This window comes from Pteropus medius, unplaced genomic scaffold (assembly GCF_902729225.1).
Source record: "Pteropus medius unplaced genomic scaffold, Ma_sr-lr_union100, whole genome shotgun sequence".
In the NCBI taxonomy this organism is placed as follows: Eukaryota; Metazoa; Chordata; class Mammalia; order Chiroptera; family Pteropodidae; genus Pteropus; species Pteropus medius.
This window is the reverse complement of record NW_024347791.1, coordinates 19,513,067-19,538,707: the sequence shown is the minus strand read 5'-3', so window position 1 is coordinate 19,538,707 and position 25,641 is coordinate 19,513,067. Positions and strand designations below refer to the sequence as shown.

Below are 25,641 nucleotides of genomic sequence, written 5' to 3'. Positions count from 1 at the left end.
GCATAGCATACATTTATCATGAAAATTTTTTTCTTCATTTTGAAGGAGAAAAATTCTATTAATTGTATCTTTTTATGAAAATATTTAGTAGCTGTACATAAATATGTAATAAGGATGAGATAGAAAGTTTTGTCCAATTCCTATTGTGACTATTTTGAGAAATGAATATTTACACACCACACAGAACCAACCACATGTTCACCAGTTCCTATTACATACCAAGCTCCCCTGAAAGCAGGCACTGTATTGCGCTCATGATTACCACTGGCAGTTGGCACATAAGAGGCATTCAGGAATGTAAGGTGAATGAGTTTATGAATACATGAATACTCTAGTAGTTTTTAATGTGTGAATTCAATGGTAATTGATAAATTATTTTGGCCTCGGAATCCCTATTCCTCATTATTTCAGTTTTGCTAAGGGTATGACATAAAGTAATTGAACACACCTAAGACACCTAAACAGTGTTCTTTTTTTCCCCCTTTCTTTCACTTTACATGTCACAGCTCCATTCAACCCAAATAAAGGTGCAGATAGCATTGTCAAGTTTGACACTTTTGGAGATGGAATGGGACGATACAACGTGTTCAATTTCCAGTATGTGGGTGGCAAGTATTCCTACTTGAAGGTTGGTCACTGGGCAGAAACCTTATCACTAGATGTCGACTCTATCCACTGGTCCCGGAACACAATCCCCACCTCCCAGTGCAGTGACCCCTGTGCCCCCAATGAAATGAAGAATATGCAGCCGGGGGATGTCTGCTGCTGGATCTGCATCCCCTGCGAGTCCTACGAATACCTGGTTGATGAGTTTACCTGTATGGATTGTGGCCTTGGGCAGTGGCCCACTGCAGACCTTTCTGGCTGCTTTGACCTTCCTGAAGACTACATCAAATGGGAAGATGCCTGGGCAATCGGTCCAGTCACCATTGCCTGCCTGGGTTTTGCATGTACATGCATGGTTGTGACCGTTTTTATCAAGCACAACAACACACCCTTGGTCAAAGCATCAGGTCGGGAGCTCTGCTACATCTTGTTGTTTGGGGTTGGCCTGTCATATTGCATGACATTCTTCTTCATTGCCAAGCCATCACCATTCATCTGCGCATTGCGCCGACTGGGACTGGGGACCTCCTTTGCTATCTGTTACTCAGCCCTGCTGACCAAAACAAACTGCATCGCTCGCATCTTCAATGGGGTAAAGAATGGCGCTCAGAGGCCAAAATTCATCAGCCCAAGTTCTCAGGTTTTCATCTGCCTGGGTCTGATACTGGTGCAAATTGTGGTGGTGTCTGTGTGGCTCATCCTGGAGGCTCCAGGCACCAGGCGTTACACCCTCCCAGAGAAGCGGGAAACAGTTATCTTAAAATGCAATGTCAAAGATTCCAGCATGTTGATCTCACTTACCTACGATGTGATCCTGGTGATCTTATGCACTGTGTATGCCTTCAAAACGCGGAAGTGCCCAGAAAATTTCAACGAAGCCAAGTTCATTGGTTTTACCATGTACACCACATGCATCATCTGGTTGGCCTTCCTCCCTATATTTTATGTGACATCAAGTGACTATAGAGTAAGTATTTGAATGGTTTCTTCTTTTCCTTTTATCTTGTCAATGTTTTGTTAAGTAGGATTCAAAATATATTCCTTTTATTTCATCTCAGCAATTAGGCAGGTAACTATAAATGCCATGATGAACTGCCATATTATATGTGGAAATTAATTCACTATGTTTAAAAGCATTTAATTAGTGCCTACTATGTGCAAAGCATTGTGCAAGGCACAGAGAGGAAGATAAATGTAAATGAATGGTCATTCAAGCAATTTATAAGCTAGTGGGAGAATATGTAATACACACTCACACACGCTTCTAAAACTTTTAATTAAATTTAGAAAGTGAATGACAAGAAAATAAGACTTGAACCACTAAATGCCAAATGAGAGTACTTCAAATTAGACACAAGAGGACCTGGCTACTACAGATCGATCTATAAATTAAGATAGACTTACAACATTAAGCCGGGATCGGTTTAAAGATCTAAAAACTTTCATTCGAGCTTCAAATAAGCATCACTTTTCTAAGACAGATAAAATACAATGTTAATTTGTTACACTTTTTCTACAATTAGTCCCTGTGGATATAAGGTATATATATATAATCCTTGAACTAGTCATAACTTTTGTTGTACATATCCAAGTAATCTAATTAAGTCATTATTCATAGAGTCTTTAGTAAAATATAGCTCAAATTTCTGGGCTTCAGTATAATTACCATCTCTTCTGAAAGAAAAGTTCATGATTCCATCATAATTTCTCAAATCGTTGAAACCATTCATCAGTTACTTTTGCATTTATACTTCTGATTTTAATACTTTACAATGAATAAGTATAAGAATTTCTTTCTCTTGAGGCAATTGGTTTTTATTCTCTATAGTTCATAAACTGTCACAGTTGAAAGTTTTCCAGAAGTATAATGGTTTCTTTGTTATATCATGATTGCACAAAATGAAGTGCCTCTATAGGCTGTGATAGTCCCCAGATCTTCTGTTTATCAGCAATTCTTACATTACCCAAATCTTGAATATTGCAGCTCAAAAAAATACAAAGCTATTTATTTATTTTTAAATGTTATTTTATTATTAGTTTCAAGTATATAGTACATTGGTTAGACATTTATATAGTTTATAAGACGATCCCTCTAATTGCTTTCTCTCCTCTGGCTTTCCACCTAGCCATTAACTTACAGACTGCATTCCCTATGCCATGTTCCTCATCTCCATGACCATCTATCAACTACTAATTTGTACTTCTTTAATCCTTCACCCCTTTCTCCCAGTCCCCCAAATCCCCTCCCCTCTGGCCATCACCAGATTGTCTTCTATATTTGTGAGTCTGTTTTTGATTAGTTTGTGCTTTTTGTTCCTTAGATTCCACATGTAAGTGAAATCATATGGTATTTATCTTTCTCTGTTTGATTTATTTCACTCAGCATAAGTGAAGGTCCATCCATGTTGTTGCAAATGGTAGGATTTCATTTTTTTTTTAATGGCTGAGTAATATTCCATATGAACCATAACTTCTTTATCTAATTGTCTGTTGATGGGCATTTAGGTTGCTTCCATATCTGGCTATTGTAAATTATGCCGCCATCAACATAGGAATGCATAGATCTTTATGAATTATTGTTTTGGTTTTCTTTGGATAAATACCCAGAAGTTCGATTGCTGGGTCAAAAGGTATATCTATTTTTAATTTTTTGAGAAACCTCTAGACTGTTTTCCATAGTGGCTGTACCAGTTGTCAATCTCACCAAGAGTATATGAGGGTTCCCTTTTCTCCACATCCTCGCCAATACTTGTTCTTTGATTTATTGATGATAGCCATTCTGACAGGTGTCAAGTGATATCTCATTGTGGTTTTAATTTGCATTTCCCTGATGACTAGTGATTTTGAGCATCTTTTCATATGTCTATTGGCCATCTGTATTTCCTCTTTGAAGAAATATCTGTTCAAGTCTTCTGTACATGTTTTAATTGGATTATTTGTTTTTGTTGTTGAGTTGTATGAGTTCTTTATATATTTTGGATATTAACCTCTTATCAGATGTATCATAAGCAAATATCTTCTCCCATTCAGTCGTCTTTTTGTTTTGTTGATGGTTTCCTAAGACAAAGCTTTTTAAAGCATGGGATCAAGAGACTAGCAATACTTAATGTATCTAGTCTATTAAATTATTCACAACCATGTGACTAAAACCTATGGACTACATTAAAGGAAAAGCAAGAAAAATAAAGCATATAAGTTCAGTGTTGGAAGAATGGTCAGGTTTTCTAAGACTGCCTATAAAAATACTTGAAAATCTGTCAGAAAACATCAGAACTGAATCAGCAAAAAGTCGGATTATATGAAACTTTGATTTAAGTTTGAAGCTTTAGAGCATGGGGATTAAAATGGAGAATCGTAGTTAATGTATTTTAATGTCCACATTTTTATCTTTTTCCTTATGGACACATTCATTCCTATAGATTTGTAAGGATTTTTTTTTAAGTTCTTAGGAAGCCATCCTTAGCAGACATGATTTGGCATATTGAGACTGCAAAATAGTTTTTCAATGTTAATTATTTTATCCTTATTACATTATATATGAAACTATTCATTCTCAAAAAAGCTAATTAAAAAAAAATAGAGCAGAAAATACTACTGAGAATAAATGAATAGCATTATAAAAATTTGACTGTATTGCATGAATTAGCATTTATTTCTAAAACACAAAAATGACTCCTTTTTTCCTTTACTATGATAGCAATGTAGTAGATGAACTGACTAAATAGAATTAGCTGAAGATATGTGATACTTCATCACATGGCAGAAGTCATGAGGCAAATGGGGCAGAAATTGTAGATTGAGGGTTTTAAGGTCCATGTTAATTAAGGCATCTAATCACAGTGAGATCATCTGAGGCCTTAGCAAATAACACCAATTCTAAATTTGTAAAAGGAATGAAAAAGTAGACTGGAGCCTCCAACACAGTGGTTTTCAAAGTGGACTGCACATTGAATCAACCGGGTAGCTTTGAAAAAAATATTAATACCTGGGGCACAGCCCCAGAGATTCTGATATAGGTAGCCTGATCTGTGACCTAGACATCAGGACTTTTCAAAGTTCCCCAAGTGACTCTAATTTGCAGCCAAGATTGAAAACCACTACTCTAAGGAACCACATGTCCTTCTTGTTGCACAGATATCTTTAGTTTGGCCTACACCATTTTGAAATTCAATTTGTCAAAGTTAGAAAATTGAGAAATTTTACATAAATATCCAGATTCTTGGCTTCTCTTGTCAGAGTAAAGCATGTGGACTCAAATTCCTACATGCAACAGTTAGCTGGACCTGAATAGGAGGTGTGCCTCTAGACAGGACACCCTCACTTCTGTTGCCCACACTCCCACCAATCCCTGAATTCTTACACTTAGCTCCCTTCACTTATGAATCTGCATGGACCCTATAAGCATTAGAACTTGAGACCTTTGTTCTAGGAATTCCAAAACAAGACTAAGATTTAAAATTTCGGAGAGGCAAATCATGTGGCTCTGATAGAATCAGCAGCATTAGATAAGTACCCAATCATTTAAAGGTAGCTAGAAGGAATTTAGGCATCAAACAGCTAACAGGGTTTATGACTTAGTACTTTGCCACCCATTATGAGTTACAAATAAATATAAAGCATGATTCCAGTCTTCAAAAATCTTATATCCCAGCTGGGAAGAAAAATAACAAGCATGAATGAATTCAAAATTAACACATGAGTGTTTATACTTAAATTGGATATAGATTCTTAAATGCCTATGGGTTTGAAAGAACAGTTGCATCAGTAAGAGTTTGGTCTTCCCAGGAATATTCCTTGAAGAGGTAGTATTTCTCCCTGTACCTTGATGAGAAAGTACAATTTAAATAATTAGAGAATATAGGGCATATAGGGAATATTCTTAAGGCAAGACAGAAATGTACCAAATAGAATGCAGTTAAGATGGGTCTTATTCAAATGGAAGATGAGTTGGGGAGGTCTAGTGAGAAACTATTGGAAATCAGCAACTTGGTCAGATTTTATCAGGCAGAGGAATTCATTTAAATAGTTTTTAAGGGCTTTGAGGTCTTGCAATTTTTTAACTTTTCTTGTTTTCTTTTGGTTGGTTGTCTGCTCAGGCAAAAAGTGGCACGATGAAAGGTGTGAGGGAAAGAAAGGAACTAACCTTTCCTGATCAGCTCTTGAGACCTTACTCTGCTAGATGCTTTGCATACATGAGCTCACTGATCCTCATTTGCACCCTGGAAAGCAAATTTTATTATCCACTGGGAAGATAAGTAAACAGATTCAGAGGATAATTAACTTCCCAGGTGGCAAGTTTTTCAGATCCAAATGCATGCCTTTTATATCACACTACAAACTTACTTATCCTTTATATAGAGGCTGGATTTGAAAGAGTAGAGCCTTAGAACAACCATAACTAATTGAAGCTATTACAGGCATCCAGGACAAAGCAAACAGGAACTTGAGTAAGAATCTAAAAACCAAAGGATCTTTGAGAAATATCCAGGGCATTTTCTTCTATATTACAACAAAACTATCCCAGATAGTATAGAATCAAACACTGAGTCATTGGGGATCCAATACATAGTTTAAATGGGGGGAGTGGGGGGATTAGACCATGTTTCAGTGGAAAGTCAAACATAAGGGAATTAATTAATAGTAATTACTGTGTTTTGTTTAGTCATGTCCTGCAAATATATTTGAGCATTTACTGTATTGTATTGATTCTATTTTTCAATTACAGTTGACATTCAATATTATATTAGTTTGAGGTATACAGCATAGTTGTTAGACATTTATATAACTTACAAAGTGATCCCTCCAATAATGTATTTGAGCACTTATTGTGGGCCTTGGAGACACAGCTATCAACAAAGACAAGTCTCTCCTTTTTTAATCTTCAGTGTAATTAGTAAGGAGTAAGGGAAAGATAGAGATGGAGAGTAAATAATGAAGAAATGAAAATGCAGCATAACTCACATGGTGGTAAGTGCTATGATGGAAGGAAAGGGTGGTTATGTTACTGCAAATCTCCTCAAAATTTAATGTGTATACAACTCACCTGGAGATCAAAGATTCTGATTCAGTAAGAAGGGATGGGACCTAAAATTCTAGATTTCTAGCAAGCTCCCAGGTGATGGAGATGCTGCTAGACAAAGGATCATCTTTCGAGTATCAAGATACTGGATTGTTATCGGGGTGGGGTAAGGTGAAACACTGCCTTCAATAGACAGAAACTTCAGAGGTGATTCCGTAATTTTGAGAAGGTTAAAATACAGAGAAATTCTGATTTTCTTATGTTGACTATTTTGAAGATTTTTTAAAAATATATCGAACCTTAAATTCTTTAAAATGTTTGTCATCCCATGTTAGTGCCTATTTCATAATACTCCACTAAAGGATGGGAAAGAGCCAGGCACGGGAATTCTATGTGCTATATATGGCTACAGTTTAATGAGTAAATGGAAGAGTGATTTTTATATGAGAGGTAGGCAGGGGAGCTAGTTGGTTGATGTAGGACTTTATAGGCTATAGCTGAAAGTACAGATTTTAATCTATATGAAAAAAAGATATCATTGGAAAATTTTAAGCAGAGGAGTTTAATGATCACATTTTATGATCTTTCATTTAAAAAGAAATAATAAAGCTTCTAAAGACACTATGACAAAAAGCAAAGGCAGAAGTGAAGAAACTGGTTAAGCAGCTATGGTAGATGTTCCAGGCAGAGCCAATGGTGGCCACAGCCAATGGTAGGATGTTAACAATGGAGAGAAAACCATTCAAGAACTGTGAAGTGTTTTTACCCATTTTGCAGTCTAACAAGTTAGCCTGCCACAGTTTCAGGGATACTGGTAGAAAACTGATTCACAGACAAAAGACTATCACTCACAGCCATTGCTGTAGCCAGAGTGTCAGCATTTATGTAGGTTCCCCAAGTCCCAATTTCCACTAGGCAATGCAAAGTGGGCTAGGTGACACCTGCATAATCAGTTATCAGAACAGGACCAGTATTACTAATTTTTCTTTTTGCCTTAAGATTGACGACATCACAGTACAGCACTGTTACTGATCCTGTCCTCCTTTAAAATGTTGATACTATGTTCATCATAGATATTTAGTATAAAGTTTTATTTTTAAAAAAATTGTAATAAAATATTATTTGTCTTGATTAATGAGTTTTGGGTGCCCCCTTAAATTTGCATTCTAGTCCTAGCCCTGCCTTCTCCCTATCAGGTCTGGGTAGACTGATAACTTGGTCGTTTGTAATGAACAGAGCATAAAATTTTGAGCTCTTCCCTCCTTGAATTTTCCCAGCATACTGGGTCTGGTGCATATGGACTTCAGCCAGCCTCGGGGATGATGAGACCTTGATCCTATCCTTTTAAGCATCTTTCTCCTTAAAGCATGAAAATCAGCATAGAGAGTAAAAAGGAATCAGGCAGCATGGAGGGAGAGAGTGGCCCCGGGCCATCGAGCAAGGCACAGGGGCTTTAAGTTTTAAGCAGCAGCTACTCATGACTTAAGGAAACAAAGGTCCAATGTTTCTGAGCACCCAGAATTGTAAGTTAGATGGCGAAATCACCATTAATGTCACTATTCATTTTGATTTTAGGGGGCCCCTTGATGCAAAAACCAGAGCCAAACAGCTTTCTGCTTGGGCACATGCACTTCTAACTCTGCCTTGACTTGCATAGAAGCAACTTTTTAAAAGGAGTTCATCTTAATCCAAGGCATTTGCTGTTTCATCATGATAACATCTTTTAGGGTCTTGCCTAGTTTTAATATAAGAGCTAGAGAAGTTTTCCAGTGCTGCAGTTGATTGCAAGAATTTATCTAGATTGCTCTGCATCAGTTTCTCATTCTTTAGTACAGCACCTTTACCAGCATTTAAACTGAACCCGCGTCAGTAAGAGCCCAAATACTAGTTAGTTCTCCACCTATAGTTTCTCAGAGCATATTCTATCTCAGAGAAATCTCACAGAGAACACCGAAGCTCCTTTTTTTGCAGCTAGGTTCTACTGCAAAAACTGAGACCTTGTCATCTTGGAATGGATCTAAATTTGGCATTAGAGACATCAGCAGGGGATAAGCCTTAAGAGAGCCCAGTTGTCATTCTTCCTTGATAAGCATTGTACACCCTGCCCTCTCATCTCCCAAAAGCACCAGCCAAAGTTCAAATAATTCACCTGGTTTCTGCCTTCTCTGAAGGTCCCTCTTTTCATGCTCAGTGTAGGTGCTTATCTCTGCAACTTTTATGTGAAAGGCAGCACAACTTTCTGTCTACCCAGGACAAATTTTAGTACTAGTTATAACTGGGCAGACCTGAATCAGATTGGGGAAGAATTCACCCCACCCTACTCTCATCTCCAGAGAAAAGTTAACAGCAATATAGCACCAGTCCAATAGTTCTATCTGAACCTGCTTCTTATTGCTCAGCCTGTGGCCCCCTCCCCAAATATAGTGTGGCCCTCTTGTCCATGCATACATCCTTTGCTTTGATAAATTCTTAGATTAAAGGACTATCTCCTCATTAGTGTACAATAACGTGGAGCTTATTGCTCGATTGGCCATATGACTCCGTCATCATGTTTGCTACTGATTCTCCTGGACGTCTCTCAAATCCAGTCCATCAGGCTCTTATACTCCTTCTTTGAAAAAGCCATTCTGGTCTCATTGCCAAAATTATTAAAGACTGCAGAGTCTGGGATTCAACTATACTTACAAGGAAACATGTTAGCCTGCCACAGTTTTGTTGATGCTGACAAAAAGGACTTTATGACTCAAAGCAATAGCAATAGCCAGTGTCAGTCAACATTGGCTCTGGTTCCCTGAGCTCCACTTTCCACAGGCTATACAAAGTGGGTCCGGTGACTGCTGCACAGTCAGGTATTGCATCACACGGAAGGAACTGTGAGATTAAGGAACCTGAGTCTTTTAGAATGGTTGCTATTCTGGCCCTTTGCTTCACAGGTAGTGAAAGGCAGTCAGAGCTTCTGCTTGAAAGACAAGTAGAACAAGAAAACAGAGAATTATGTCCCAAAAAAAGCAACAGAAGTTGCTGTTGGATTGGATGTGTGGGTGTAAGAGAAATGGCAAAATCAAGGATGACTCCCAGGTTTTTGGCTTGTACTTTGGCATTTGGTATCACTCAAATGGAAACACTTCAGGGGAGGTATCGAGTTTTGCTTACATATTAATTCTGATATGCCCATTACATATCCAAAACAATATGCCCAGATAGCAGTTGAATATATAAGTCTGGATGCCCAAAAGATAGGTTAGAGCTAGTAATAAATATCTTAACATCATCAATATAAGAGGTACTTAAGCCATGGAACTCAATGAGATGGTAAAAAGAAGAGAGTCCAAAACTGAGGTCTGGGACACTATAGCACTTAAAATTCAGGTAGAAGAGGAAAAGTCAGCAAAGACAGCTAAGAGAAGGAGCAGTCAGTGAGGGGAGGATGTGTCCAGGAAGTCCAAAAGGAGGATGTGATTAACCATGTCAAATGCTACTAGGAGTTTAGGGAAGATGAAAACAGCAACATGGACTGGTCGTGTACAAAGAGAGAAAACAAAGCATTATATACAAATACAGACTTTTAATAGGGTAACTTATTGAAGGAACTGGACAGCTGAAACTATGAGGCTGATACTTGGGCTTTCTAAAAAAATTAAAAGTGGTCAGATTTAAAACAAGTATAGTGAATTATATGCTGCATAAACTATGACCAAATGCAATTTTAGTTCTTCCTCCCATTGTCCCTTTAGTTTTAGTGAGAATAATCATCTCCTATCCCATGAATTTTTGTGCTCTTAGGTAACATAAGGTCCTACAATAATTTTTAATGTAAAATAGTCTTTATTGGTATTTTAAATGCCTAATCCTATGTAATTATCAAAATTGATTCTTGACTTAGCATTAATTCCCAATTTCTCCTGAGGTCTGGCTTGCCTCCAGCTGAGAGCCTGCAGTGACCAACTTCTTTCTTCTGTTCACACTCCGCAGTCTACCAGTTGCTATCTCCCTCTTAGGCCTGGTTAAAGAGTAATAAGAAAGAAGTAAGACAGTTCTCATATGGCTGGATGTCTTTATGATCTCTGAGTCCACAGTGGTTAAAGACACATTCTCAGAATATATGGAATATGATTTAAGGGTGTTTTCACTGGCCCTTTTCTTCTGCAGATCCTTGCATGAGTTGGCTGGCAAGTCTCTATTCTGAGTTCTTTCTTGTGGCTCCACACTCAGTCCCAGGACATCAAACTACATATGTACGCCTCCGACCTCTTTCTGTGAAGGACTCCAGGCTCCTCCACATGAAACCAAGACTGTCTGTGGGAGCTCTTTATAGTGTGGCCCTCTTGTCCATGCATACCACTCATATATCCTTTGCTGTGATAAATTCTTAGATTAAAGGACTATCTCAACACAGCAGCAAGCCTCTGTGCTCTGCTAAAAAAGTAATTAGCCTTTCTCACCTCTTAGATTTCTAAGACAAGAATCAGGCTCCAAGCCAAGACATCCTCCTCTTTCAGAAAAACCACAAACCTTCTGTTAATGGCCATGTTGAAGCATTCCTCTCTAGGAATGTGAGGAGATAGGCACAACCCCCTCTAAGGAGTGGAGGGTATAGAACTCACAGCACAGCTTTTTCCAAGATATTCTCTCATAAAAGCTTCTCCTCTTCTTGTAAAGTTTTGAAATGTGTAAGGAGTTTCAAAGTTATAGAAATGTTTTAGATGAGATTTCCTTGAAAGTTTGCACATTTGAACTTGTCTCACCTTCACTACGATCTGATATCTCTCATATATTGACTCCACAGTCAAAACTGAGGCAGGGGGAGTATAGTTCTCATATCATATTATACATATATGTAAAAAAAAAATTATATCAGTAATTGGACTCACTACAAATAACACAGGAATGATTTGTCGAGGCTTCCACATCATGGAGTTAGATAGTAGTTGACAAAAGGGAAAGGAGGTTGCAACTTAGGGCCAAGTCGGAGGGCACAAGAGCCTTTAACACTGAGGATGGATTGTGTTTTCAGCATTTAAAGTAAAACCAGACTCTGAAGAATTATATTACAAGTGGGACCTGAATTTTTTACTGAAAACAGAATGAAGCCTTCTGAAGTTCTATGACTTCTCTAGTTAATGGTTCGGTCTTCAGCTTTCCTTGATTAGAGAAGAAAGTTAAACACTTTAGGGCATGAGTAATTATGCTATGGGTAATAGTATTGCCTAGGGAAAAAAGGAAAAAGAAATCTAAAATTACTCTAGGATTTACCATAGCTACTCTGAGTAAAAATTTATAGAAGGAATAATTAATTTCCATTTTTCAGTACTGAAAGTGATAAAATATGTAGAATCTAATTTAGGATTTTCCAGAAAATCTATGGGAGCTGAAGCCAGGATAAATGAAATGAGAGACGATGAAGAGTGAGAGCAAGAGAATGAAAAAAAGAGATGATAAAACTTAGTGGTAAGGTATATTTTCAGGGGAAGCAAAGAGGAAGAAAGTGAAAATTCTCTTGTCAAGATGAGTGTATAGAAGCCTAGATAACAAAAAAGATCGAATAGTGAGTACCTGATGTATCAAAATTTTAGAGAGATGCCAATGAAGTAATTAAAAGAGAAGGTACCCCAGAAAATAGTTGATAGTGTCCCCAAACATTGACTAGAAAAACAATAGCTGATGCAGAGCTCCCAGAAAGAGTTAGAAATAGAAAACTGTAAAAAGCTTAAATTTGTTCATAATGTAGTGAACCTTAATAAACAAGCCAAGCTGATTGACTGAAACCATCAGTAATATGATCACTTCATCACTGAATATTGATATTGTACTATTTAAGATGCTGAATTCAGTGAGTCTGAAGAAATATATTTATACAAATATAAAGAAAAACAAAACAAAACAAAACAAGAAAATCAAAGCTTTCAGGAGTACCCAACACAAATAGTGTTTGCTTACAAATCCTAAGCAATGTTTCTCCATGAACATCTCAAATTCAGAGGATCCAATATAATTATTGTATTGGTTTGTCTATAATAAGGACAGAACTGTGGAGATTTGGGGTTTTTTAGTTTTGTCCTTTTTCAGTGCTCTCTTTAGTTAGCCACTTGGTTAAATTTATAGCCAGACACTTAACTGGGCAACTTTTTCTTACAGGTTCAGACGACAACCATGTGCATCTCTGTTAGCCTGAGCGGCTTCGTGGTCCTGGGATGTTTATTTGCACCTAAGGTGCACATCATCCTGTTCCAACCCCAGAAGAATGTGGTCACACACAGACTGCACCTTAACAGGTTCAGTGTCAGTGGAACTGGGACCATGTATTCTCAGTGTAAGTATGAAACTTACCCCTCCAACCATATAGCATTGTAGTAGGGAGCAGGCTCGGAGGGGAAGCAACGGGCATAGATAGGAGCAGACGGCACATGTCCTAAATATCCTTGGAAGTACAAAGTGTGCCTCCTTTAACATGAGTATGTGAAATGTTTTAAGGATCTCTACAGCAAAGAAACCTGTTTAACTTTGTTATTTACAGAGTTTCTTAAAAGTATTTGATAATAGTTAAATCAACAAACATCCCATGGGACAAACCTTGGAAAAGGTTAGAATAGATCTTCCCCTATTTCAAAGACACAATGTTTTTTTCAGCTGAGAATCAGTTGAAAAGGCAGTTTGAACGGAAGGCTACCAGGATAACTCCTCAGTCCAGAATTCTCTCTTAACTGGCCTGCAAATATCTGAAACAGTATCCTTAGAGAATCATTCATTTAATCTTTTAGCATCCTCTAATTCACAAATGTACCTAAAAGGGACGAACTTTTAAGCCATTTTCAGCTAATCAGGGGTATTAAGTAAAAGAAATTCACTGACAGAAGGATGAAGGGGGAAGGGGAGTCGAGCCAGGAGAGGAGGAGGGAGGACTGGAGTGACAGAGACAAATGACTACTTCACAATTTTGCCTCAAGTCGATTAGAAAGGATACCTCAAAATAGCTCAGCATCACAGAGTGAGCAATCACATTAGTGCCCTAGTTTCTCCAACAAAGAACAAAATTGAATAGGGCAGCCCTTGCCCCAGCAAACAAAGAGAAGACTGACGGCTGATAGCATGTGTTCAGTGATGCACTATATATACCACTCCTTGGTTGAGAGCTGCTATAGAGGTGGGGACATCACTGTCTTTTCAACTAAATTTTTAGGTGTCACAATGGTTAAGTCTCAGGACATGATAAAACTTGTGAAGTAATTTTCCTTGGATCTTAGAGAAACCTGCATATTTCTTGAGTAAACAAATTCGAACAGCCCAACTGTAACAGTTAGCTAGTCTAGACAAGAACTGACAATAACTAATAAAAACAACAATAATAACAACAGCTAACAGGAATTATCATTTATTGTTTTCTATGTGCTGGGCATTGTGTTAAATACTTCATAAGTGTGTGTGCATACTATATCTTATTTAACACAAACAACTCTTGAGACAAAGAAACCTACCCAGGATCACACAAACTGAAAGTAGCAGAACCAGAATTTAGAGTCAGTTTCTCTGATTTCAAAGCCAGTGCACCAAACTACTACCACATACTATTTCACCCAGAATGCAAGCTGGGAAGGTTCCCTTGAGTCTAGATACTTGGTAGGCTTTACAGGAAGAACAAAAGGAAGGCTACTCAAGGCTGTGCAGCAAGATTTACCCCTGGCTAAAACAGTCTCGTTGATAGCTCAGAGCTCTTAGTTTTTGCTGGAACAATTTAGCAAAGCCCATAAGTCTTCCACAAACATTGTTCAAAATCTCATATATCCAAACCTCAGTAATTTAGAAATGGCCGTATTTTCAAATACATACACTAGAAATTAATAAATACCTGAAGAGATAATAAGGACACTTTACCCAAACAAGTCTCTCTTCAGAATTTCAGAAATATTTATTTACACAAAAACAATGTTCTACGAATGCACTCAACCTGCTTAAGCTTTCACTCAGAATTCTAATCTGTTAGTGGCCCAATTAATACTTCAAAGGTAGGTGTCTACCCAGTCCAACATTTTAGGACTATTTTGTTACTCAATACCATTTTAAGTATTTTTTTTTTAATTTAAAAAGGTCTAAATTTAGACCTCATTTTTTCAGCAATTTCCCTCTAATTAATCCAAATTAATGGAGTGTTATTAAAGTAACAAAGTGAAATATTATGTTATATCTCTAGGCATTTCAAAATGTATAAGCAACAAATACATTGATCTTTCATGTGTCATTCTATATCTGTTATTCAAAATAGTTTTATATTTGTGGGCTTATATTATCCCATGAGTATTCGATATCACAAATTCCATTTTATAGGTAAGAAAATAGAGAAGTTACACTCAAAGATATACAATTCAAGAACTGACACTGGGTTTTCTCACTTGTGATTAACATCCTTCCCATTTTAATAAATTGTAACTATTATCATTCATTCATTCATTCATTCATTCAATGCTTGAGTACCTTCTATACACCAGAAATTTCTAAGCACCTGTGTACACAGTGGTGAACAGGACAGAACCACTGGTCCTGCAAAGCTTAATGGCTAGGGCAATGTTTTTCATATTGTAGGGTGTAACCCACTAACGAGTCCTGAAGTTTATTCAGTATGTTTGACCAACATTTTATAAAAGAAAATAGAATAAAATATCTTAGAATGCATTATATGTAATAAAAGTAAGTAGTATTTTAGTAAGTGAAGTTTGCTCCTAAGTTTATGTATATGTACCAGGTCCAGGTAAAACATTTATCACTGCGAATTACAATCAAAGAAGTATGAAAACTTCTATGGAATCTAGTTCTATGCATGAACATGTTATTGATCCACTGTGGTAAAAATTTAAGCAACTGATTTAATATCCCAGTGCCTGTTTCCCCCATTATCTATACAGCTCAACTTATATCCGTTTCCCTCCTAAGTACTAGGAAGTATGTTGTTTTACAAATGAAGAAAAATCCTTAAACATTTCTGAGTTTGTTAGGTAAAGCATATGTTTTACTTAGATTACACATAATTTATGTTAAGTATTGTTATCAATATTGCTACTGGTTTTATGACTAACTCCCTCCAGAAGTAAAAACAAAACCCCATATTTGGATTAGACTAAGTTAGTATAGCATCCGTGTTACCCCCAACACACACACACACACACATTTTGTTATCTATTCCCACAAAACAAACTTGCCCAAAATTTGGTGGCTTAAAACAAAAACTCTTTTATCATCTCTTATTATTTTGTGGATCAGCAATTCAGGCAAGACTTGGCTGAGCAGTCCATCTGTTCCATAAGGCTTTGACTGGAGTTTGTCTGTGGGATCAGCTGAGACTGAGCTGATCTGGAAGGTCCAAAATGGTTTTCACTCTTAACGCTGGCATCTTGGTTGGAAGCTTTGCCCATGGGATCCTAGGTAGCATGACAGAGTCTGCTGAGATTCAAGGAGAGGGACGTAGACCCCACCTCCCAAAGAATTTGGGGCCATATTTATTATGCCACACTCTCTAAATCCTAAATTAATCCAATATTGCACTCTTATCAGGGATTACAGCAACTTGATACACTTAATCTAATGCATTGCCAAGAAGTCACCTGGACTGGAAGGTGCAGCCACATTAATTCCCAGTTAATTCTCTGGCAAGATAGTAGTGGAAATACCACACCACTTCAGAGCCTGAGTGAGCTACATGACAACCCCTAAGGTGATTCATAACAGTATTGGATTTCAATAGCTGAGCAGTAGCTCCAAAAAGATGGAAAAACGTGCCAAACTCAGAAGCAGAAATGAAGGAAAGAAATTAAGGACATCTTGGAAAACTCATCATCAAACTCATCGTCAGAGAAATGTTTACACACTGCTAAGTGTAAAAAGGAGAATTTTAATTGTTATCTTCTAACTATACATAGTGAATAATAAAAACAAAGGGAACATTAACTTTTATCCATTAAGCATACCCATCAGCTAATGGCTCCAAATGTTTGTGTACAAAATAAATAACCTATTTGAAATGGAGATTCTTAGGCCCCACCCACAGATATGCTGATTCGTGTGGTCTAGGGCAAAGGAAATCTGGTTTGTAACAGATACCCCAGCTGACTCAGTGGAAGTGGTCCAAGGAATACATTTGAGAACCTCAGCCTAAACCATCCTGTACCTTTCATCCACTGATATCAGAACACAACAGGGAAGTCCTCTTAGATGATCCTCAAAGAGGAAGTAGGCACTGCATTCAGAGAGTGTGAGGTATTCCGAATTCCCATCCTTTGCTTCATGATGTCAGTGGCCACATCTCTGCGCAGCTATTTCCCCCAGCTCCCTCGGGAATCTTCCAAAGAGGCATTTCTGGCACAGAAGCACCTGGTCACTCGGAAAACATTTACTGAAACTGGGAATTCTCCTTCCAATAGTTATACTCAGAGACCCCAGTCCTTAACTCATACTTGTAATGCTGCTCCCACACCCACACACATAAGCAAACATTTCTTGTATTTGAATGAGAAAGATAAGAGGTCATTCTTTATTTTGTTTAGGTTTAGAAGCAAAAGGGCATCTCAGAGCTGGTTCCCAAAGACAGGCAAGCAAAAAGGTATGCTGCAATTGTAAGGAGAAATGCATTAATTTTGAAAGTGACAAGCTGGATGTACACATGAGGTTATGTAGCATAAAACTGTATAGGACCCATGCAGGTCAGAATGTTGCACTAACAGAGGTTTGTGTCAGGATAGAATAGGGAAAGAGGAGTGAGAAATGGACTGTGCCCAATTGTCTTCAGAGCTATTATATACCCAGACTAGGGGATGTGTGTTTCTCTTGCTCATAGTGATCAATCAGATGCATGTATGTCATTACCATTAAGATCAGCCAAGAGGCTTCTGCTAACTAATGATACCGAGATTTGGGTCCCCAAGGAGACATAGGCATATGGAGATTGATTTCCTCTGCCAAAATAATGTACAGAAAGTCACTTGCCTAGGTGATAATGTGTGAACTGCTCAATTAATAGAATTATTCTTTATTACAAAGCATTTTCACATTATAAAAAGAAAGTTGTAATATTAAAAGATCAAATGAACAGTCTTTTAGAGTCACAGTATAATTTTCCACAGAGCTACAGCAGTGGAAACCAAATACATGAGGACCAGAGTTTGCATTTATCAATGACCAAGCCTTTGAAGATACCCCAGTTAAGAGGGGGTGAGCCCTTGTTCAAGTCTGAATATGACTTTATAAAAGAAAAAAAAGCACACAATGCCCATGTTTCTTTTCTACAGTGCAAGTCCAGAAAAACAGCATAATATACCTGCATTTTACAGTTCAGGGAATTCCAAAACGACACTATGTGCACCTTGGCCAGGCAAATTAGCAAGTTATTTGGCAACACAAACTGAATTGATGGTCTTTGCCACAGGCATAGGTATGTTATAAATATAAATCCTCACTGGCCAATGCAGGAGGAGCCCAGAGTATTCAGCAAGTTAAGTCATCTGCTTCCAAGCCAAATACACCTAGTACATCCAAATCAGATAGATGTTAATCCATTTTCCCTTTGGAAAGAAACATCCACAGCATCCCTGAGAACCTCGTTCCATTCCCTTTCACTCCTTTCCTCATTAAAGATGAGAGAATAAAGAGTCTCCAGCTGTAACAGGTAATACTACATGTATTAGCAAATTGTTTAATACCTCTCCTTTCTTCTTTTTAACATTTCCATTGTATTTGTCTCACAACTGCTCTTTTGCAACCCTTAGATCATTTTCTCTTTACCTCTAATATTTTGCTGGTTTTCCCTAAGCAAATATAGCCCACCTTCTTTAATAACAGTGACCACAGAGATCGGAGCTGGAAGGGAGGCTATTCTAATAACTTCATTTCTAGATGCGAAAACCAGAGCCACATCTATTAGACATTTTAAGGAATTTGATAACTGAAGTCACAAATAAAATTCTCAAAAGCTGCTATGTGGCTTCTCTGGCCTCTGGATTTTCTGCCTCAGCTCAGTTACAAAATTCATGGCAGAGATTATTCTGACCATGAGAATCCTGACATCTGCAAATTCAGTGATTTTTCTTTTAAGTCAAAAGCTTTCCCTTTAGTACCACATGTGACAGCATCTTATTCTTCCAGTGCGAATGCAGATTTTATTCCTCTCAAAAGCCCATGTCAGGGAGTTCAATGGCATAAATCATGTCCATCTGAGACCCCATCAATCCCTACACCCAGGCTGCACACAGAGAAGTTGTGGTATTCCAGAGAGGCTATCCACAAAGCTACTCAGAAAATGGAATTTGATAAAGACAAAGGAATATTGTTAATGATGAATGGCTAAATGTTTAGGTCAAAGATATAATTTCTCCCATTTAAATGTTATTTAAAAGAGAGTGTTACTTTCTTGAATTAAATTACATTGTATAGTTCCCCTTCTGTCCCACATATTTGAATGGAACATAAACTCAATAGCTCAAAAGGAGTTCCTAAGCCAGAGTTTAATATTGTATGAGAGATACCTATAGTCATGTGCATTTCCATGTTACCCTAAATTTATGAATGCCTTTGGGAACATGGTACCATGATCAGAATTACAAAATATGTTAATTAAAAGAGAAATATGTATATAATCAAATTCTGCCCTTACATTGACTTTAGATGATCATTACCTTAAAACAAAGCAAGTAAAGGGTCTAACATCAATTTATGCTATGCTATTTCTCTTTCCTACTTCCTTTTCATTTTAAGTGAAATTCTCTGGATAACACCCCAAAATGGAGATACCCGTGTATCTATATCACAAAATGCCTATCATATGGATAATTTAAAAATTATATATAATTTAAAAATTATCCATATGATAGTGATTTTGTACAGAGTTTCAGGAAGGGCCTCTCTGATAAGGTGACATTTGAGCAGAGACAGGAAGGAAATGGAAAAAGAGAGTCATGTTCATATCTGGGAGAACGACATTCCAGGCAGAGGGAACTGCAAATGTAACGGTCCAAAGTTGGAAGAATATCACAGATGCCAGTGTGGCTGGAGGGAAATGAATGCAGGTGAAAGTGAGAGGAGATGAGGACAGAGAGGGAGCAGACCATGCAGGACGTGGAGGTCATTTTAAGAACTTTTATTTTTCTACTGAAATAATTGGAAAACACTGAACAGATTTCATCAGAGGTGTGGCATGAGCTGACTTTAAAAAGCATAATTTTCATCATTTTAGCTGTGGGGGCAGAATATAAGACAGGGAGCAGGCAGACACATCGTTTAGGAAGCTATTGCATAGTCCAGACGTTGGTGGCTTAAATCAGGGTGCTAGCAACAAAAGCTAAAAATGTGTTCAGATGCTGTATAATTTGACAGTGAAGCTAACAAGATTCGTTCCACTAGATAGGAAGACTAATGCTTGACATTATTTTATTAGAGTTTAAAACTTCTGGCTTCGGACTTTGATCCCTAGACATAGTAGCACATACAGCTCATATTAGATTTTTAAGCCTCAGGGTGAATGAATTTCTGTCCTTGCCTGAGAAAGCATTTAGGTACAAAGGAGGAGAAACCAGTGATGCTGGACAACTAAGAGGAGGCAGGAAGAATGTAGAATAGTACAAAAACCATTGAGTCCTTTCATTTACAAATTACTTATTGGGTGTCCAGAGAGTGTTTGTACTTCTTGAAGAAGAGAGGAGAGATTAAAAGAACAAGACTAGAAACAAAACATGACAGCATGATGTGGATACAGTGGACCAAAGGATATACTTGAAGATGAAGTGGAATTTCTGTTGATAAGGTAATTAAATCGTATTGTGGGTTATAAAAAAAAGGTCATGTCATATAGTCTCCACCCATAATCTTGTCTCACAAGAAATGAACCACTGAATGAAGAAGTCCTTTGCATTCATAACTTCTAACTACACATTTGGAAATTACATCTTGGGTCTGTAGATTTTTACCCCACATCAAAGGAATATAATTTCCTCTTAAATCTACTGTTAACAGTTGAAGACCATTACCCTGGGAATCTAGCTCACATTTCTTAATAACAAATTCTCTGTCTTCCTCTGTGAAATTGTGACATAGCAAGGCTACCAAACCACTGGCTAGTGGTGTACTCATTCACCCAGATAACAAATATTAAATTAGCAGATGAACTTCTTCTGGAATGGGACCAAGTGAACTTCGCACCAATAAAATTAAGGTGATGAATAAGAAAACAGGTTCAATAACAAAACAGGAGGACAAGGCAACAACAGCTGGTAGAAATTAGATTCCATGACCACAGCATTAAAATATCTAAACAAGCAGACATGCTGGGAAAAAATGATTTGGGGTCACCAGGAGCAAGGAAAGGGAACAGATGGGAACAAAATGGAATGTCTGTTCTGTTAAAATGTTTGTTTTATTTTTTTCCAAGTCTGATATATTACTCAGTTAGAGTAACACACTGATTCTCAGGAAGCACATCTCAGCCACTAAACTGACTAACATACTTGGCATGCATAAGAATCTATTAAATAAATATGTTTAGCATTTGAGGGCCTAGTTACCAGAAAAATTAAGGCCATTTTCTCCAAAGCCTGGCCAGCCTAAACATTACTGGTAGAAGAGATATGGATTTCATAGTGTGAGACAAAGCTGTCACTTGGTTGCATTGATCTCCAATGCTTCGCCAAGTTTTTGAAGCAAAATATGCTTTTTGATGGGTGCGAATTGTCCTTTTGTGATCAATGGTGAAACTTATTAGGTCTTCTTTAGCTATCTTCAGTTTTCTCTTTGAATAGCATAAAGCACCACCTTAGCCTAGAGTAACTAACAGCTGCTCTTCACCCTCACTCCCAAGAAAGCCAAAAATAAGCCTGCAGCCTCTTATTTCTGACAGAAAGGATGATTATAGAAATCTGCTTAACCGCACTTAAGAAAATGGGCTAAACTTACACCATTAAAAATCTCGTGAGAATTTCATTAGAATAATAGCAAAAGCTCATCACAAACACACATGAAAATGATAGTACTTTGCTCTTACACATATTTTACTACCTTGGGGAATAACAGATGGGCTAATATGGGAGACATATGTGAAATATTTATGAAAGGCAAAGTAATCGAGATACTAAACTCATAAAACAGTAATTTCCTCTACTATATTCAGCAGCATGTGCAAAAATGAGAATATTTTTTACATGATAAAATAAAATGCATTGGCAAAAGGTACAGATGAAACAGTAAAAGAAAAGCAGAAAAATACAAGTTATAGTTCCCTTCAATACACTAAAAAGTGCTTAGGAAAAAGACAACTAGAGAAAGAATCTTGGGGGTGTTTTTGCTGTTGCTATTCCTTGTAAGAAGACCTTGAATATATTATCTTCCTCTCAAAAGTTTAGACATACTAATATAGGGCATTCCCTTTAATGTCCCTATGAAGCAGGTAGATGACTCAAAGTTATTTTGTGAACTCCCACAATGATGTCCATAGGATAGCTAACAGAAAATTATCTGAAACTGTAACCTGAGATTTTCCATACAATTACCTTTGCAGCCCCCATACTTCTTACCTACCTACTCAAAACACACCCAATTTTAAGAAATTAAAATGCAATGAGCAAGCAGATCCTAAGAGCACACTTAAGAACAGCATTGCATCCAGTTCTACAAAAGTAGGTTTCTGATACAACCTTTAAAAATGCAGGTAGAGAGGGTGTTGGACTAGTCCAAGGGAGACAGAGAGGGGCATTAGCATACCAGTCCTTGGTTCTCCTAGACTTACCCGCATGACACATCATTCCTCTTCAATCTCTGAAAATGAAAAACCTGCACGGAAATAATAAAACTTGATCCTGAAAAGATAAAGAGATTAATCAAAATGTCAAAGGCAGCATGCCTGCTCGGGGATGCTCACAGCCTGAGCCAGCTCCCTTTGCAGTAGTGGTGGCTGGTCAATGCCACAATGTGGCTTAAGAAGCAGGAGGGCCTACTTGTCCTACAACAGGGTTCTTTGGGGCAACCTTTCTTCAGGTTAAAAGATTATTTCATTCTCGAAACTTCCCTTGGTTCCCATGTTCTTTGACAACAACTATTTATACAATCATTTAGAAAATATTTATAGAGAGTATATCCCATGACCAACCAGCACCAAGGATAAAATAACGAAAAAAGAAAAGCAGTGCCCTAGCATATTTTCTAGTCAAGAGTATGTAAGATATGATACTAACGAAAAAGGAAAAAAGGAAAAAGGAAAAATCAGTTTTAAAGTTGGGTAATGTGACAGTGTAATTGGTTGGTTACTTTATATTAGGTGGCCCAATGACAGCTTTTTTTCAGGTCACATTTCAGACATGGATGACAAGGAGATAGATGTGTGATTAAGAGAACGAAGACCATTCCTGGCAGAAGGAACAGTTACTGAAAAGGCCTGAAGTTGAGAAACAGATGTGTTTGAGGACAGAAGCAAAAAAGGGAGGAGGGACTGTGGAATTAGGCAAATACAGAAAGAGAGACATGGTCTGAATCACTCTGGGATTTATGAACCAGAGTAAGGAAAGCATAAAGGGAAGCCATTGGAGGTGTGTAGGTAGGTGACTCATATTTTAAAATACTCTTTCTGCTGTATAGAGACTGTATTGCAGGAAAGGAAGAGTAGAAACAGAGATACGAGTGGTGCAGCTATTACTGCACCCAAGAGTAAAATAATTAGGTAGATTGGTCCAGGGTGGTGGATGCAGAGATAGAACTAGTTAGATATGGAGACAGTTGGTTGGACTGGTGATAGGTTTGACATTGGATGGAGAATAAAAAAGGAAGGAGGCATAAATGTTAGATTTTTGGTTTGGGTAAATGACTGAATGGTGAGACTATTCACTGAATAAAGGAAGAATGGGGACAAGTATAAGAATCAAGAGTTATGCTTTGGCCACAATGACCAGATGACACATCTGTACGCCAGCCACTTGATTCTGAAATATCTATTAAGCATCTACATAGAGATATCAAGTAGACAGTTGGATACAAGGAGGCTGCAGAAAGAACATATAATAATTGGCTGGAAGTGCTCTTCTGGGTTTGCAGTGAACTGTGGTTTTAACTTCACTTCACCTTGTTTTTCTCTTGCCTTACCTATCTTTGATGAAGCTATAATTATATAAAGTATATCAAAAATTTTTACATAGAATAAAGTAAAGCCCTTACATTTAGAATTATTATCACTATCACTTTCTATCAGGTATTTATCTGGCACTCATGTTAAAATGTCATTATAGGAGTTTCAGGAAATGTAGATTATGCTTTCCCTGCCCCCAGCCAAATATGATAGCTTTTGGTTGGCTCATATTGTAAAAAAAAAAAAAAAAAAATTGGAGCTCATCCTAAAAATGATAAAAGGAAAATAACTCCAAAGAGTTAACATGTCACATGATTTCGCCATAACCTTAGGCAGCCACACAGACCTGACTTTATAAGATTTTCTCACATACCTAGCCAAGTCATAAATAGAACAGCTGATGGTCAGTTTGACCTCAGTTGTGGTCAGGTAGCCAAAAGAATCAGCTCCTTCTGTCAGAGTATGTCCAGATGGACAAGCCAAGGGATGGGACACAAACAACTCTAAAAGGTAATGTAGGGCTATTTCTAACCGATTCTTTTGGCTACATAGCTTCATCCCGTGGAGAATGGGGCTCCTTGTTTTTGTCTTCATTCAGTAAAAAGTATTAAGGGTGAAATAGTTATATATTAGCTGTACCTAGATTTCTCATGAAAAAAAAACTTCTGAACAAGTTAAGAGCTATGAATTGTATCAAGGACAATTAATGCCATAAAAAGAAAAAATATACATACCCATTTTATACTCACAATCTGACACTATTGTCACTATTGTCATTAACAAGAGCATCATCTCTTTGAAATATCTTCCTGTCTGAGAACCGTTATGAAATTGAAGTTCTCAGCATGGCAGCCCCCGCTAGAGTTTTCATTGAGGTTATCCACTTGAATGATGAAAACATATCGAACCATTCTCTAAGGTAGCAGAATTCACAGATGATTCATGGGATTACATAAGAGCCACCCCTGCCCAGAGAGAACAAAATTAACTAAGGTATTGCAAATAGTAATTAATTTAACAATCTCTTAAAAAAAAATTTCAGTGAGCTTTCCATTTTGCGCATCATATTTTTAACCAGTTTATAGATTACCAAAGCTAATTTTAAACCCACAAGTGACTTCTTTCAACAATGATTATGCTCATAAACCACGTCCAGGAGGTATGACATTAGTGGAGGTATGTGCCAGGATACAAGCTAATCTGGAGCAGAACATATTTAGAAAGTTGACCTACTATAGCACTAAATCCTTTAGCATTTTCCAAAGCCAAGTTAAAATGAGTTTTCAACTTAACTTTAACTAGTGTCTGGCATTATCCATGCCACTACCCACGTAACCCACTTAACTAACACTGAATTTTCTGTCCTGCTTTGTTTTCCAGCCTCTGCAAGCACATACGTCCCAACGGTGTGCAACGGGCGAGAAGTCCTCGACTCCACCACCTCATCCCTGTGATTGTGAATTGCGGTTCAGTTCTCGTGTTTTTAGACTGTTAGACAAAAGTGCTCATGTGCAGCTCCAGAATGTGGAAACAGAGCAAAAGAACAACCCTAGTACCTTTTTTTAGAAACAGTACGATAAATTATTTTTGAGGACTTGTACAAAATAGAGTGATGTGCTAGAACTTTTTAGGCTGATTTTAGTGTCCCCATTACTAACGATTCCCCAGAACATGGAAATAACCATTGTTTACAGAGCTGAGCATTGGTGACAGGGTCTGATAGGGTCCGTCTACTAAAAAATATGGTGGCAATATTAGGTAGCTTTTTTTCCTATGAAGTTTTTTGTAGGTCCTTGTTGTAACTAATTTAGGATGAGTTTCTATGTTGTATATTAAAGTTACATTATGTGTAACAGGTTGTTTTCTCAGCACAAAATAAAAAGCATCTGTATTAATGTTAAGATATTGAGAATAAAACCTTCAAGGTTTTCCAGCA

At 37.5% G+C, this 25,641-nt stretch overlaps 1 protein-coding gene across 1 annotated transcript in view; it reads left to right on the top strand.

The window, feature by feature from the left end:
* GRM3 (glutamate metabotropic receptor 3) overlaps positions 1 to 25,641 on the top strand; it is a 208,387-nt gene extending 182,746 nt beyond the window's left edge. Inside the window, exons 4-6 of the mRNA XM_039878230.1 lie at positions 507 to 1,573; positions 12,761 to 12,935; positions 25,086 to 25,641. Coding sequence (XP_039734164.1) covers positions 507 to 1,573; positions 12,761 to 12,935; positions 25,086 to 25,159 — 1,316 coding nt within the window. The 3' untranslated portion in view covers positions 25,160 to 25,641. The remainder of the gene's footprint in view (positions 1 to 506; positions 1,574 to 12,760; positions 12,936 to 25,085) is intronic.